General features: G+C 35.2%; 1 protein-coding gene across 2 annotated transcripts; it reads right to left on the bottom strand.

The window, feature by feature from the left end:
* Positions 1–677: 677 nt before the first annotated feature.
* On the bottom strand, positions 678–16,473 carry LOC136801023 (pleckstrin homology domain-containing family G member 5-like). Of its 2 annotated transcripts, none has more exons than XM_067057649.1 (12): positions 16,253–16,473; positions 7,764–7,867; positions 6,738–6,874; positions 6,305–6,372; positions 5,797–6,048; positions 5,282–5,479; positions 4,665–4,775; positions 4,197–4,346; positions 3,699–3,836; positions 3,115–3,231; positions 2,331–2,576; positions 678–1,960 (listed from the first exon to the last, which is right to left on the bottom strand). In XM_067057649.1, exons 1-12 carry the CDS (start codon positions 16,265–16,267, stop codon positions 1,691–1,693), a joined length of 1,806 nt encoding a protein of 601 aa, XP_066913750.1. In that variant the 5' UTR covers positions 16,268–16,473; the 3' UTR covers positions 678–1,690. The 2 variants fall into 2 exon arrangements, with proteins under 2 accessions (XP_066913750.1, XP_066913748.1); XM_067057647.1 differs by lacking the exon at positions 16,253–16,473 and adding an exon at positions 12,675–12,885.
* Between the last annotated feature and the right edge of the window lie 904 nt (positions 16,474–17,377).

Below are 17,377 nucleotides of genomic sequence, written 5' to 3'. Positions count from 1 at the left end.
TAACGGTTAGTTTAAATTTAGATGTGAAGAAAAATGCTTCAGATTTACGATCGACCAATTAACCCTAACTTAGAAGTGTTTTTTTTATTTCCATTTAATTAAATAAAAATTAAATCAGCTCCCTAGACTACAAACGGAAGATAGTGAAGATTTATTTTACCATAGGGATTCAAATGAGAGATGGGAAAGTGCGTTTATATGTGCGTTATCTGATACTTAAAAGAAAACATCAATGAAGGAGCGGAAAAACTTACGTTTTAACTCCCTCCTTCGTGGGGTGCTCTCCATATTTGGTGTGTTGATGTTCTTCTTAGCACCACTCCCGACTCTCCACCTTACTGCTTTAAAGATCTTTCAAAAACAATGAGTGTAGACTAAGACCGTGTGTCATGTTGTAAATAGTTTCGGTTTAACAGTGAGTTGTCTATGTTAGAGTTTTTGTGAAGGTATTTTTCGTTAAAAGCGTGTTAGTAATAGTTAGACTCAGGAGTAGTAGAAGGAAGTATGTACCGTGCAGTGTATGTATGTCGGTCTAAAGCTAATAACTCTGCGTATATGTATATTCTACATCTTCAAAGTACCAACGGTAAAGATTTTTCTGTCAGTTCGTGTTTTTGAAAAGAAAATTCGACCCTCCGTCATAATGTTAAAGAAACACAGCAAAAGAACATCAAATGTCATTAATAGTTTCGTTATAATTATTATTTCCCACTAATTGACTCGAAAATTGATTATTTTATTAAAATACTATGGTAAGACAGAAAGCAGAACTATAATACAAAAACACAAAATATTAAAACGATCAACAGTATAAAATCTTAACAGAACTTTTCGTCAAATAAATTAATAATTTTTTATCGATACTTTTAAAACTTGTTTCTTTTAGGACTAGCTATCTAGTATACCATGCAACACTTCTTGAGTAATTGAGTGCTTTACTTAATATTATCATTAAGGGATATATGTGCGAGTGTCATGCAGTGTGGATACAGAGGAATAATGCCATCACGCTTTAGTTTGTACCTTATTACACTCTTATAACTAACCAAATATACGCAGGGAAAACATGTTACTAGTGCGACAATTAGTCGGTAGTGCTGTCGAAAATTATCTCGGTTCAAATCCTGTTAAACGTTTGTAACTAACGCATGGGGAGCCTATTTGCGTTAATAATTTGACTTGTTAAGGCTTGGGGACACAAGAAGTTTTTTTCGCGTTGGTGCAATGCAACATGCTCCATCCCACCAACACAAGAAAAAAAGTGTGTTTCCTTTTTTGTTTCATGGGACAAAAAGGGAGGGGAATACCCAAAACTTCTCGTGTCCTGAAGCATTTAAGTGTTATAAGGTATTTTTCAGATTTCTACAGTTTCCTGTACTAAAGCTCTCACTGACCCACCAACATCAAAATCATCTCGCTGCGAACAAATTTCAAAACCTCGAGACTTTCTCATGCAGTTGCCTTCTCGAAAAACTCTGCTCTCCAAGTCAATCGATTAAAACCATGCTGTAAACGAATGCTGTGTCAGATAAATATCAAATATTTCACCCACTGACGAAAGTTTTCTCGAAAGACAGTTGAAGTGCAATATTCTAAACACTCCTTCGAATGTCTCATGCAAAAACCCTTAACTACTTTGAACAGCTCAAAGATTCCGGGATGCATTAGCCATTCTCATGTGTAAATTCTACTACATGAAGAATTTTGAGAACAAAACGTTTATCACCACAAAAAAAACACCAGCTATGATCAATTTAGTATTGGATAAGCTCATATAAAATTCATCATCCTCTTGAGATAGTTTATCACCTCTGATAGTGGAATTTCTGGCACTGAATCGATTCCTCATAGCTTTGCCACGAGTCATTTTTCGTCCTTTATCGCCATTGCTTATGTAATCTTCTTCTTCTTCTTCCAGACGTTTTAGCCTGTATTCCAATACTGTTGTTTCGTAGTCAGTCTAAAAGGAGAGTGAAATACGATTCTTTCTGTCAAAATTTCCAAGAGGTCTCAGGAGTTACATTCGACACTGCGGTAAATTCGAATCCATCTCACCTAAAGTTTTTCGGGTCATGTTGATATAGACTCATTACCAGCCTTGTCCCAAGTAAGCTTTAGCAGTTTTCAAAAAAAGAGTTGACGTTGACCTTAGCGTTTTTATTAGTTATATCAAGTTATCTCAGATTTTAATGCTCAGCGTACTTAGGCTGCCCCCAAAAAACAGAAGCTAGCTTCTAAATTCAATACGATTTATTCATTGTAAAGAAGTAAGAAGTCATTAAAAACATGGAACTTGAAAAGTTCACTCAAAAATACGTTGTTAACTTTACCTTTGCTTTGTCAAACGCAGTCAGCCATTCTGCTTGATCCTTGGGGTTAATTTGAAGAACGAAGGCGTTCGACATCACATTGTATTCATTAAGGTAGATGACCAGGAAAGAACCAGCGTCTTTGAGAACTCTGATCACTGTCTTATCCAATCGGAATGGTTGACGGATGACTTTGTATTTATCTGTATTCTTCTTTGGTCGCGCCAGAACGAAAACGTCGGAAAACAAATAGCCTTGAACCTCTTTCTATAAATATAAGACCAAGTTGTCTTCCAGAAACCTTTGGGCTTCAAATGACAAGGGGATTTCGCTTTCTTGCATGGGGATTCTTTCATACGGAAGGACCTTAAAATATATAGGTTTTTAAAAGTTACGTAACTTTCGTCTATACAGATTCGAACGTTTGATTCCACAATGACAAAAAAACGTAACTTAAAAAAACAACATGAAAAACCTCATACAATAACCTATTATTTGTTTTAATTTCCTGTATAATGTCTCTTTCCATTTCCAGATGCTTGTCCGAACGATTTGGAAATGATTAGATATCTTGGGCTAAATTGCTTTTAGTGTATTTTTTTGTTTCACCACTTTCGTTTTCGGAATGTTTTGTTCTTTTAAAATATGACTTGCAGTCATGAGTTGCAGCTTTGTTCAAACTCGAACCCGGTCCCTTAGTCCCCACTTTTAAATGATACTGAAAGTGCCCACAAAAGGTTGTATCACGTCCATTAGTAAAATCAAAAAGTTGTACAAGTGGCCTGGGTACGAGATTACTCCTCACCTTAACTTGTTTTTCAACGAGCCTCATTGGACCTTCTTTGACGATCAGTCGCTTTCGTTCTAGAGGGAAATCTGGGATATTTCCTTTCAAATCCAAACTACTATATTCGTTCATTATCTAAAAAAAACAAGTGTTGCTCTATGAAGAAAATATTTTACACAACCTAGAAGCATTTTTTTGTCATTGAAAATTATGTGTAACCATATTCCATTTCTTGACAGAAAAGGCCTACCTGCTCATGACACGAATATTACTAGGCAAGTATTCAACGGCCTTGAAATTAATACGCAAAAAATTAACACGCATTTTATTTGCTTTTTCAAGGACACCACGGCTGGTTTTAATGAAGTGGGTTTTTATTAACACGAAATTTTTCAATTCGTGTTAATAAAATGACTAGTAATATTCGTGTAATACTTAGGTACTTAGTTTTATCAAAACTAAACATCAACGTAGAATTATTCGTATTATGAACAATTTGCTTCACTTTCAGGACTTTCAGGGAAGGCAAGTGAGAGGCCCACAATCTTCAATTTTCAAAGACCTCTATAAGGTATAGCCTAAGGTATAGCTTAGTTACCGACCTTTTCTGCTTCTTCATTTACAGCTTCTACTGGAGCATAAGTTTCTAGTCTAGCTAAGACAGCCAGCATCTTTTCATGTTCTTGTCGCATGTGAACTGCCGAATTAATCTTCGATACGAACGTTTCAACACGGTTGCGCTGAAAAGAAAATTGGTCGTCGGATGATATGAGGAAATGTTATATAAATAAATGTTATCGTTTTGCCAAGCCATGGGCATTTGATATAACCCTCTGTTGATTCTTGTTTCATTTTAATCCAAAGAACTCTAGACTAAACAACCAAAACATGTCACTGTTTCGAAGGTAGATAGGATTTTGAGGCATTTTTAAATGGAGGCCTGGGAATGCAATTTGACAAAAATGATTGTTATCATCTAATACAGCATGAAATTCTGAGCAAAAAATACAATTGGACGGTTAGTTGTATTAACACGAGAGCAACACGTCTCTCTATCTGAATAACATTGTATGGACGTCAAAAGAACGTTGTATTCATACCATTTTGCCAAGCATTTCCTTTTCATCTTCGTTTTGTGTCTTCCCTTCGACAGCTCGTATTAATAAAGAATATTTTGTGACTCGTTGTAAGGGCTTGATCAGGAAGCCTTGTAGTTTGATTCGTTTACACCGGGGATGGTCGTCACACCACTGAAACGAGACGCAAAACATATAAGATAAGATCTGTTGAAGTTTATTCTTTGAATTTTCTTTCAGTAGATGCATGGCCCCGCAAATAAAAGCACGTGTGTAAAACATATTTAGAATAGCTAAATCACTTATAATGAAAAAATTTTCCATCATTCATAATCTGCTAAAAATTGCAACTGTAGCTCGTTAGGCGTTAAAATTAAGTTATAAAGATGGGCTATTACCATAGATAAACCCATATAGTTCAAAAGGCCTTTTTGTTCCGCAACTTCTTGGGCTCAACAGAGCATCCGTGAAATAGCAGTGAAATATCCCTACCATGAAGTATTCTTTGACTTGCTCGTTGACAGCATCTGTGTAGTTGGGAAGATTGATGTTACTTGTGTCGTGGTTACAAAATGTAATGTACGGTTGAAACAACACTTCGAACTACGTAAAAGAAAGAATAAAACAAAATGAATATAAGCTATGCCGGTTAGCAGTGTGAAGTTATACGATCACAGACTTGCAATGTCATGGAGAGGCATCTTCAAGAAGCTCTTCCAGAAAGGGACATAACACATGCATGTGACATAGTGATAAACTCTCTACTGTCACTGATATGTCACTCTCTCTCAAACTGACTGATGCCCAAAGTATCGATTGTAAACCTCAAATTGCAGATATAGAACGATAAACGTAAAACTTTGTAATACATCAAAATGAATACTGATGTTTTCTTTTCCTAGGTAGCTTTCATACGCCAATATTGTTCGGAATATAGGCTCATAACTATAGTTTCAACAGTTTTTCCGCGAAAATAAGTCGCAAAGAAATGTATTGAAAAGATCTTTGTGCGAATTCGAATTCCAAAATGTGGCCCTATAATGTCGAAATTCAGTCTCTACACAGCCTTTAGGCTTAAGAGACAGACTTGTTACTCTAGTCTAACTTACTCTATCAAAAGCATTTATTAAATCGCTTGGTTTAATAGGTTGTCTTGATTTCCTGGAATTTTCGACCACAGTTATTAAAAGTTTCCAGAATTCCACGTTGAGGTCGTGAATTTCGTCGATGTTGGCGAAAATGAGGAACGGATCAACGTCCGTCAAAAATCCGTCATCTTTTAGACGACTGAAACATTTCTTGAAGACCTGAAGTTAAAAGATGTGAATGCGGTATAATTATAATTTGTTATAAAATGAGGGAGAAAAGAGTGTAAAGTCGCAGAGCTATTCGAAGTTTATTGTGAATGAAGCAGTCACGTTGTTGGGAATCTCAGATTAACGATTAATGAGTACTTTGAATTGAAATTTCCTGTAGCCTTAATAAATATTTTGCTGAGAATCAAGAACGAATGCACTTTATACACTGCCAGGAACCTGCAACCTCAATGGAGGCCTGCCTGGGAACGACATGTCTTAGAATAATATCTGGAGACTTTGTGGTTAACAAGGATTCGAATACTTACCTCAGTGACCACCCTCAGATCAGCGATGTATGTTTTCTCAGTAGTGATGAGCTCCCAGATAGCTTCTTGTTGCACTCGATCATGTCTCTCCATCTCCTCATTGCCATCAACGACGTCTTTCCAAGAAGACTCCAAGTAAAAATCACGATTGAATATTTCTTCGTCCGTTGGCGCTCCACCGTCGACCTCATCCTCCTCGAAGCCGTTCAGTGAGTAGTGGAGTAGAAGATTTGAGAACCTCTTACTTTGATCCTATGTGTGAGAGGGAAAAAGAGTTTCTGATATAGAGTTTTAAGATTTCTCTCAGGGCTTTCTTCAATTGCCTAAGATTGAGATCAAATAACGAACAAGTCACTCCAATGTTATTAGCGAGGTTTAAATATCACATGTCCTTTTGATCAATTTGAAAGTCATTTACTTTTCAAGAGCAAAGTTCAAATAGTATGGCTGCCCATTTTTTTTGGAATACTACTGTAAGAGATAGTTTAAAAAATCGGAGAAAACTTACAGGACTTTTCTTATCACCATCTCGCATGAGGGTCATGATTCGTTTGTCAACTTCAACGTCTTCTGTTGCTATGGTGATGAAAAAGGGGAAAATAGCTTTGGGAATGGGAGAAAGGAATGCCTTTCTGATTGCAAATTGGTGATGAGCGATATCTACGGAACTTTCAAAATTCATTGCCGTAGTATGCCGGAGATACAGGTACAGAGTATGGATAGAGTTAATCTCATAGAATTTCTATTTTATCTTCTTGTAAAAATTATCAAGATTTTTTTTATTGACTTAGATTAGAATTTTAGTTGATGAAACTAATTGAACATAAAGTTCGTTTATTTTAAGGGAAATGTTTCTCTATTAGGTAAGACCTTTAAAGGGATAACTTAATCAAAGCATATGTTTTAATATTTCTATAGAAATGACTCAATAAAAAACAAACCTCTTATATTTAGTGTACAGCCTCCGTACGGGAAACAGTCGCTTGCTAACGGTAACGGTGTTTTTGAAGTTTCCAGGAAAACTGCATGTGAGTCAAAAGTGAAGTCGTATGTTTGAAAGACATTCTCTAATGATTCTCTGTTTAAAATAAAGAAAAAAATCGTTGATAAACAAAGCTGGTTTATTCTTAGACTGGTACGCCAGTCGGGCTGGAACGGTATCACGCGGGAAAAGTGAGCGTAGGAGTTAGGTAAGCGTAGGAAGAAATTCTGTCGACAGCAAGGGCTGAAAGCACCCTCTCACCAACTTTGCTCGTTCTCCTACGCAGCTCCTATTCTAGCAAACGCCCGCCGCCTTTATGTTTATCTTTCTGACATGATTAATTAACTGTCTAGTTTGCTAGTCTAGTTTATTCTAAATCAATGTAACGACAGTCTATCTAACCAACTTCGGTTGCAAGTGATAAATTATAAGTGAGTTCATATATTAGTTCTTTTGAGAACGGCAAAGTTTCTGAAGCGGTTTGGAAAGAACCGCATTTCTAACCCGCACAATCAAAGACGATAAAATTGCTAATTTACCGTCGTCCTCAGTCAGTCAGGATCTAGACAAATCAGAAACTAACCGTCTCCTTCGTTGAAAAATCACAGATACATAAACTCGCTATTAGCGAGGTTAAGCAAGTGTTTATTTAGACCGTAAAGTGCGATACCGTAGGCCTGTACATAACTTGCCAAAGCAAACCATTCAAGTGAAATCTTATGTACAGGCCTGCGATATTACACTGAACGGTCTAAATAAACACTTGCTTAACCTCGCTATTGAGTATAAAAACAGTTGCATAGTTTTATGAAGTCATTTCATTGGTGGAATTCACGACCATTGGTTGAAATAAACACGAACACCTTTCCTACCCCTTAACCAATGTCTGTTTAATTAAAGTGAGGACACTATATGGCTCAAACATCTCTGTTCATCCATATAGCTTTATTGAATTGTCGAAACAATCTATTAATAGTATACTTACTTCAGGGATTTTCCTTTTTTAGCTGGTATTTTTGTTGTTTTAGCCTCTCCACCATTTCCAGTTTCTGAGTATTGCACTGAGAAGAATTTGTTTGATCCGGAATCCTAAAAGTGAGCAAAGAGTTTCATAATTAGAATGTTCCTTTAATCTCTGTTGTAAAAAAGGGAAACTTTAGCCAGAGTTTCTTGCGTCAAATCTGAACCAGGAATCCAAACTTGATCTCTGTAGTAAGAAGGGAAACTTTAGCCAGAGTTTCTTGCGTCAAATCTGAACCAGGAATCCAAACTTGATCTCTGTAGTAAAAAAGGGAAATTTTAGCCAGAGTTTCTTGCGTCAAATCTGAACCAGGAATTAAACCTCATTCTCTGCGTATTGTCGGCTTTTTGATGTTTTACTGATATCACCAGATAATCTTCTCTGGCGTCCATAAGTAACGTAAATAAAGCCTGGGATACAGAGGGACGCGGTTGCCAGAAACCCTTTCAGTGTGGTTGTGATTTTCTCCTTTTCGTAAGAAACAAGGAAAGACGGAAGAATAAACTTGCATTGGAGATATCTAAAATCAGGTCTTCCTCATCGAGACTTTGATCTTCACTGTGGATCAACAAATTCAATTTGCTTTCATCCAATGAGAGAGATTTGACTTTTACGTTCCTGATCTTTTTCTGCATTTTCATGAAATTGTTTTTATTTAAAAAATTATTGCTCATTTTGTTGGTCTTCATTTTGACTAACGCTACAGTTGACAAGTCTAGTTTCTCAATCATTTCGCTTCCCCAAAAAGCTCCAACCCTCTCACTAATGAAAACCAAAAATCTTCTTTTCAAAACTTTCTCTTTCTCTTCAACTAGCACATACGAGCATTAATCCAAAAAAAACAAATATTTAATGATTGGCTCAAGAGGAAACTTCAGGTTAGTTTTATGAGAGGAAATTACATAGATTGTAGGAAATAGCTGTAACTAGCTTCAAAACATGATGTCTTTATAATTTGATCAGGATTAAGAGGGAGAATATCTGATGGTTTATCATGGAAAATACGTTATGATATAAAAAAGTTATTTCTGACATCCAGGAAGTATTATTAAATACAAGGCTGTCATGTCAGATTGTATGTCAAGCTTCATTACACTCGCCTTTTGGACCTACCCCGGTGGGGTGGAGGTCCTATAAATTCACCTCTGTCCGTCCGTCCGTTCGTTACCAGCTTTTCTCGAGATTGAATCATAGGAATCATCTGATCTTTGGTACAAAGGTGCAAAATGGTGGTGGCCAAAATGTGACGGAGCCCGATTTTCGAAAAAAAAAATTTTTGGGCCAATTTGGGCCAAAAAACGGCTAAAAAACGGGTTTTTTGGACTTTGTGAAAAATTGGATCATTAATTTTTTCTGATTTTTTACATGAAAGTAGGGTACCATCATAGGTAAAAGATGGCTTAAGCAGATTTTTGCAAAAAAATTTATTTGGCTCAAAAAACGCATGTTTATCTATAAGAATCACTATTAATAAGCATACATCAATGTTCTTGGTCAAATTACTCAATTTTTTTTATATATGTTTTTTTTGCTCATGAGGGCTTACTTTGAAAGAATATGTGTGTTAGCCATGAAATTTTGGTTGCTTTGCGTGTTTTTATAGAAAAACTGGCCAAATTCGATATTTTTTTATAAGCACATTATCAATTACTTAGGTACGTTAGCTTTTCTCGAGATTGGCTCTTTCATTCTTTATGATTTTTGCACAAAGATGCATAATTATAAACCCTCGGATGTGACGGAGCCCAATTTTTGAAAAAAAAATGTTTTAGGGCAAATTTGGGCCAAAAAACGGCTAAATAACAGGTTTTTTGGACTTTGTCAAAAATTGGATCATTGATTTTTTCTGTTTTTTGCATGAAAGTAGGGTACCATCATAGGTAAAAGGTGGCTCAGGGAGATTTTTGCAAAAAAGATTTGTTGGCTCAAAAAACGCATGTTTATCTATAAGAATCACTATTAATAAGCATACATTAATGTTCTTAGTCAAACTACTAAATTTTTTTATGAGATAGATGTTTTTTTTTCTCATGAGGGCTTACTTTTGAAGCAATTGTGTGTTTAGACATAAAATTTTGGTTGCTTGGCGTGTTTTTATAGAAAAACTGGCCAAATTCGATATTTTTTTATAAGCACACTATCAATTACTTAGGTATTAGCTTTTCTCGAGATTGGCTCTTTGATTCTTTATGATTTTTTGCACAAAGATGCATAACTATAAACCCTCGAATGTGACGGAGCCCGATTTTCGAAAAAAAATGTTTTTAGGCAAATATGGGCCAAAAAACGGCTAAAAAAAGGTTTTTTTGGACTTTGTGTAGGTAAAAGATGTGCCAAGCAGATTTTTGTAAAAAGAACTTTTCAGCTCAAAAAACACATCTTTATCTATAAGAATGTTCTTAGCCAAATTACTCAATTTTTTGATGAGATAGATGTTTTTTGCTAACGATGTCTTGAATATGAAAGAATATTTCAAGAGCATGAAATTTTGGTTTCTAAACGTTTTTTTTTTATAAGAAACAAACGACTAATTTTAATAGATCGTCACTTTTTGTGTTCTGAATGATTGTTTAACGTTCATATGCTCACGTAGATTAAGTTTTCGTTCGTTGTTGTCATTAATTCTGCCCTTGCAGTTTGATTATTAGCCCTCTAGTGCCATTTGCGCCCGCCGCTTCGCGTCGGGCCCAAATGACACTATCGGGCGAATAATCATTCTACGCGGGCAGAAAATAACAACAAGGACCTCAAACTGAACGCTATTGTTACATTATAGTTCAAATCTCAATTATCCTCGTATGAACGTCATTCATTTTGTAACCGCAAAGGTTAAGTTTGTATTTTTAATTCAACAAAATTTATAATTTTTTTATAGAATATTGGATATTGTGCACTTTGTCTTGTCCTTAAAACAACCATGATCTACGACACGAATCCTCGTATATTTCTAATCTTTAGTCGTGTCAACATCTGCTGAGCCCTTACGCCACTACCTTCCCAGCTAGCACACAAGATTGTTTCAACCATGTTATGTTTCTTTTGGCCCATCTAACGTTATATGGACGTTAGGAACGTCGGATGGACGTTATCATGGCATTTTTTCTGTGCGCGCTGGGTTCTATACCTAAAAAGCCATCTGATCGGACTATTCCTAAATTGACCCCTGGATTATGGTTTATTATTCACTTTTTTTATAAGAGCAAACTATAATAAAAAAAAGCTTCAATGGCTAGAATATTAACCCGGGGGGTACTACCCTTGTCGACCGACAGGGGTGCTCCGCTGAGGTTCGAAAAATGGACCCTACGTGGGACTCGAAATTTGCGACAAAAGTGACCCTGAATGGGACTGAAATTCCAAAATTTTCTCACATTTTCTACTTTTTCTCCAAATTTTCCAAAAATAGGCACCCTACGAGGGACTGATTTTTCTATTTTGGTGTTTTTGCGACCCTACCTGGGACTCGTGGAGGTTAAAAAAGGTACCCTGACCAGCGGAGCATTCCCGTAACCCATCTTGCCCTAGTACCCCCCCCCCCCCCCCCCGAATATTAAGAACAAGTGAAAAGCATTTTAAGGCTTTGCGGGCTCTAAAACAACCGATTTCTAATGAAAAATTTTACGAAAATACTTACAAAAATGGCGAAAATAAGAACATCCAAAGGCTGCTTCAAAAAGTTTTGGTGTTCTTATAAAAAACGTATAGATTTCGAATTCATATAAAGGATGTATACCTTCCGAGTGGTGCACTTATAATATACAGGTATCTAAGACAAGTTAAGGTCACTTCGTCAAAGCACGGAAATATCTTTATAAAGCTTTTTGATCCGTTGCAATAAAGACCGGATAATTGATTGGGTTTAAAATATTAGTGAATGATATACCATCTATTGATTTCAACGATTAAATGGAATCCTTAATTATCAGAAAAATCATCTAATTTGATTCGCTCAAGATTTGTTTACTTCCAAAGGAGATTTTCTTTGATTGTCAAAATCAAATGTTATGTCTTTCGGGTAGCCCCCTAATGACATACATTTACCGTATGACCTGATAAAACCAATGTACACCCCTGTCTCAGTGTCCTTGTTGAGATTTCTCCCACAGTGGTAAAGAAACCCCAAAATTCTATCGTTATTCCTTTTTTTTCAAATTGTAGGGTATTTTGCCCACCGGGGACGAAATATAGGCAAAGTTTTCAAGTGAAGCAGCAGGGGTCCTACCGGGTCTCTGACACAGGGGTGTCAGACTGTGTACAGGACTCGTTTGTGGTTTCTTGTAGACCAGGCTAGTATAGTTAGAATAAAATCCGGGGTAAATATATAAGTTGTTTAAATCCTTCTTCAAACAGTGTTTCAGATCAATTTACCTTTGGATCAAAATATCATATTAATTACGTCTCGTATGTAAACTATAAATTTCACACTTTATCAAAAGTATCGAGTTACAGATGATAAGAGGCCTTGAAATACGAATCTTTCACTTCAGCGGATGATTAGCTTTTTTGATTTTCTCCATATGCAGCAGTTTCCTCAAACTGGCACACTGATAAATAACTCAAATCTCATTGGTCATAAATCAAAATTCAAAAATCCTTGGTGCGATGTAACATCAGGTTCATATGTGTCTAGACCTTTCATTTGAGACTAGGGAATAATCTCCATTTAGTTTTGCTCCTTTTGTTTTTTAACAAGGTCAGTAAGGATGAAAATTTTATCCATTAAGATTTTATATATCTCAAAACCAACTCTTTTTTTATTGTATCTATCTTGTTAATTTGCACCCTGTCACCAAGAAAACTCCACCCTTTAAATTTCTCAAGTATTGCAATCAGCTTTTGAAGGAAAAAAACTTTTTGGAAAACTTTTTTACTTACATCTAATAAATCAGATTCTGATCCAAACCTCTTTGCTCCTTTCAAACTTGTACTGATTTTCCTCAACTGCTGTTTGGCAAAATTATCTGAATTCAAAGTATTACTCGAAGACATCTTTCCAACGTTCAAACGTGTATATTCCTTCACCAAGGAAGTTTTTCCAATACAGAAAACAAGTCACTCTGATCTCCTCTAGAGTTTATGTTGTTGAAAATCGACGACAAAAAAAATCATTATTGATAATAGAGAGAGTATTATGGAGGACTTGAAATAGAAAGATTATGCAGGAGGCTGGATGCTTTGAACAAAACAAAGATGCTTTATTAAATGCAGGAATACTGAGTTCTGTATATTCTCTTCATCGCACTTTTTATAAGAACTTCGTCGTGAAATAAACTGATTACATTGGTGGTGATCTTATGGGTCTTGGCTATGTCGATGATGTTTTTTAGTTTGCACGTTTTTATAAGAAGAAGCAACTATATAAAAACATAAGGCTTCAATGGCTAAAATTTTTGAAAAGACAAGTCAAAGACATTTTAAAGCTTCTTGGACGATTTTCATTTTTTATGAAATTGCACAAAAATGCTCACAAAATGGTGAAAATAAGAACAATTTAAGACCATATTTAGGCTTTAACCCTATTATTATCAGGCTTTTTCGGATTTTGTATTCTCAAGGGGGGGTGTTTTCCACCAGCCATGCATAACTTTTGATCTAGAAAAGATATGGACTTGAAATTTGGCAGAGATGTTCTCTACCATAAAAGGAGTTCATAGAAAAAAATTTAGGTTGATGACGTCATCACAAAAGTTTCACAATTTTCGCTGACCAATGAAAAAGTACTATTCAATAAAATAGCAATTAAAGTTGAACGAATGGAGATTTTTCCATTCTGTTTTGAATTTCTAAAAGCCAAAAAGAATATCTTTAACATATTTGCCGGTTTTTAACATACTAATAAAATTGAGGTTTAAAATCTATGCAGAAAATGAGTAAATTTTTTCAAAAAATAATGAAGTCATTTTTGATGACGTCAGCAGTTTTTGAAAAATTTTTAAATATTTTTTAAAATATATTATTGATACCTAAAACCTGTCAAAATTTGAAGTCAGTTGGATGCCTAGGTCGGTGTTTTTTACACTTTTGGCAAAAACGTGAAGTTTTTTTAAACAGGTTTTAAAATAAATACAAAATGCACCTTTTCTTAATATGACATCAGGGGGATCGGCAAAGAATCGAAGATTCCATTCCATTTTTCCCGAGCCTTCTAGAGAAACTAAACCAGTACTTATAACCTCTTAAAGTTAGGAGCACGTTAGGATTAAACGATTCCATAATGAAAATGGATTATGGATTCCATGAGCAATAACTTTTGATCTAATGGGGCTTTAGAACTGAAATTTGGCAGTATAGAGCATTTATGTATTTTCTATTCCTAAATAAAAAATCTTCCAGCTGGGAGCAGTTCGGGATCACTTATTCGTAATTTTTCTTTGAGTTCAAGCCTTTTTAAACTGAGGATTGTAGTATGTTTATTTGATATTAAGTAGCTCAAATTTAACTATTTGGAAGGTTTAGGCTCTTAAGAACAAGAAAATAAGATTTTCCACTAGAATAGAGCATCTAAGGATTATCAAATCCTTCATTGAAAGTAACATACTTTGCCTTATCCGAAATGAGCGTCTTAGTCTGGAATGAAATATCCTACAAGGCTCTAAACTGATTTTTTACGTTATGCATGATATGCCGTTACGTTAATGACCTAAAATAAGCTCAGATAGAGCCCCGAAGGATTAATAATTCTATTTTGCAACAAGTTGGGGTTGGGGTAGGTTCACCACTTTAAAATGAAAGTTTTAATCCCAAAACGCTCGCGAAACCGCACTTTTTGGTATCTAAGAATGTTTTAAAGTTAAGTGGAAGTGACTTTTGATTAATTTTAGATTGTGATCAGTCCATTTTAACGATGAAATGCATCTTTTATAATTGTTCAAGTTCAAAGATGTTTTTCGGATGGAATTTCGGATCCAAAAGTGCTCTTCGTCATTGTTTCATAAAATATAGAGATCGTGTAACAAGTTCAGACCATCAGAATCAATCCAAGAGCCACCTAACTCTCATAATTCCAAAATTCTTAAAATCTAATATTTTGGAATATTGGATCCTTCTTCGCTCCTGGGACCAAAACCAAAAGTTCTAAGCTCCTGTGTCACACTTTTTTTGAAGATTTCATCCCAAAATGCTCGTTCAAATTCATTTTATTCAAGAAAAACCGTTTTTTAGAAAATTTAATGTCACGTTTTTGCCAAAAGTGTAAAAAACACCGACCTAGATCAAAAGCTATGCTAAATTTAAGATTTTGGGATTTTACAGGTTTTAGCTGGATTTTATGATATGCGTGCACAAAAAAGTCATAAAACCTGATCTGGTCGGTGTATAATTGTAAAATTTGGTATACATGCTGCTAATAGAATTATATTAAAAGTCAAAAACTTGCAGAGTGTTAAAAATTTTTTTCAGTGAGCTATTAGCAAAAGAGTGCAAGCCTGGTGGAAAACACCCCCCCCCCCCCCCCGATAAAAATAGGGTTAAACTCAGAAAGTTAAAAACATTCAAAAATCTTAAATTTTTTTATAAACAAAAAAAATGTATGTGCTGGTATATGTGAGAATGTATCAAAACTTTAGCTCTTCTTCGTTTCTAGAAGTATCTTTCTCCGAATCATTTTTGAACTTAAGTCAAAATTTAGTATTTGAAATTCTTATAAAAAAACAAAGAAATAAAAACTCCTCATGATACAAACTGTTTGAAACCTTTGCTCTCTGTCATAATAAGTTTATTATATACTTATCTGGTTTGAACTGAGAGAATAACCTCTACACTTTCGCTTCATGGACAGTGCCATATCCAACGCCAATACAGGAACTTCCCTGTGCCAATTGAATAAAAAACCTGGTTCGGGAAACTTATTCAAAAATATTGATTTTTTTTTTAGGTGACGTGGTCAAACATTGGCATTCCACTATAACTATCTCCCAAAATATATTGGCCACTGTCTTACACGAGTTTTGACCATGTGATGAAAACGCCTGGGCAAAAAGTCCACCTCTAAGTTCGAAACAAACCGACTTTCAGACCAGGTTTGTTATTCAATAGATATGAGACGGTACATTCAAAATTAATTTATTTTGTATTTTCCAATTTACAGAATCACCAAAAGGTCTGAAGTTTCAAATTTTGGTTAACTGTTCGACAAGTTTTTGAAGGCATCTAGAGCCCCAAGATGATGGTATTGAATCAGAATCAAATGTACGAGCAGAGCAGAGCAGAGTGTTGAACAATAAAGAGTTTTTAATGGTTATAAACACATTATGGTCGTATAGCTTGTATAATTCTGAATGGTTTTCTCGTGGACCTTTCCATGGTCCTTTATCGATATTTCATTTGTTTTGCTTGTACACAAGGAAGCTTATCTGTGACTCATGGCCCTTTCGAAGTGTAAAACTACAACGATATCGTTTGCTAGGTATTCCTCGGCCAATTCCTTTCAGGATGCAATCAAAAAACAAACTTACCCTTTTTGAAGACATTCTGATTCAAGAATCCTCAATAGTCCACCAGAAGAACACCAATTACTTGTAGCCAGTAATCATATCATTTTCATATCATTTGTCCACACTGTCATCAATCTGTCATTCTTTTTTTCATCAACCAGTTCATAAATTGAACTTTCTCTGTTTCTCAACATACAGATACTACATTTATATAAACATTGAACTCTGTGTATGTATTACACTATAAGAAAAAAATGTTGAACAAAACGTTATATCAATCAGTGAGGAGAAAGCTATTAACATTCTCTTTGCGTGAATTTGTGAAAACAGCCACCGATTTATCGAGTTAACAAATTCTTGTGAAAATACAATTTTGTGTACTTTTCGTGCAATTATTTCTATCTACTACACACTTTATAATTTGTTTTAAAATAAGACTGAAAAGTCGTCGATCTTCCTGTCTGTATGTCTATTTGTCCATCCTTTGAGTCCATATCTGGCTGCGAATTAGAGTTAGGAATGCTCATTCTTGTGAATGTTGTTACTCCAAGGGTACATCTAAATAGACATTCCCTTCGAATAAGAACAAGAAGTCTGGTACTTAGAGATCATTTTTTCTGATAATTAGCCTTCCATCGAATGTTGTTAAATATTGGAGAAAAGTAACAAGGCCATTTTCACCAGGAAATCATCTTCAAGATTTCCATTCATTACATGATAATCTGAACTAATCATACTTCTAACCTTTCTTATATCAAAGTAATATTGCCAACATGACTCAAAAATGTATAAACCTTTGGTAAAGCAGGAAAGATATTTATGGACCAGGTCACTGATATCACGTTTGACAGACCCAGTGGCAGTGGGACCTCTAAAAAGTCCACTGATGAAAAGTCAAACTAAAACAATTAAATTTCATCTTCATTTGAAAAAGAATAAACTGCCTTAAAAGTCTAAGGCCAATTAATCATGAAACTACTACCATCCTCGGTGATGTTTATTGTTTCCCACTGGCTTAATCATTTAACGAGGACAGGGATGTATAAGATACCAAAAAAATCAACTTCATCCCCTCATATAAAGGATCATTATTTTCCAAACTTTGCATGTATAATTACCAAATCTGTGCAATCCTTGCTCTATTAC

This window comes from Clytia hemisphaerica, unplaced genomic scaffold (assembly GCF_902728285.1).
Source record: "Clytia hemisphaerica strain Z4C2 unplaced genomic scaffold, Clytia hemisphaerica genome assembly, whole genome shotgun sequence".
NCBI classification, from domain to species: Eukaryota; Metazoa; Cnidaria; class Hydrozoa; order Leptothecata; family Clytiidae; genus Clytia; species Clytia hemisphaerica.
Note: the sequence above shows the minus strand (reverse complement) of the source record. Positions and strands in the feature narration are given on the sequence as shown.

Excerpts from the sequence above, each read along its gene's own strand:
- LOC136801023 (XM_067057647.1), bottom strand. The coding sequence starts at position 12,788 with ATGTCTTCGAGTAATACTTTGAATTCAGATAATTTTGCCAAACAGCAG. Across the intron at positions 5,480-5,796 it reads ATCTGAGGGTGGTCACTGAG|GTCTTCAAGAAATGTTTCAG; the intron begins GTAAGTATTCGA and ends TTTTAACTTCAG. Across the intron at positions 2,577-3,114 it reads TCGTTGAAAAACAAGTTAAG|AAAGAGGTTCAAGGCTATTT; the intron begins GTGAGGAGTAAT and ends TTATATTTATAG.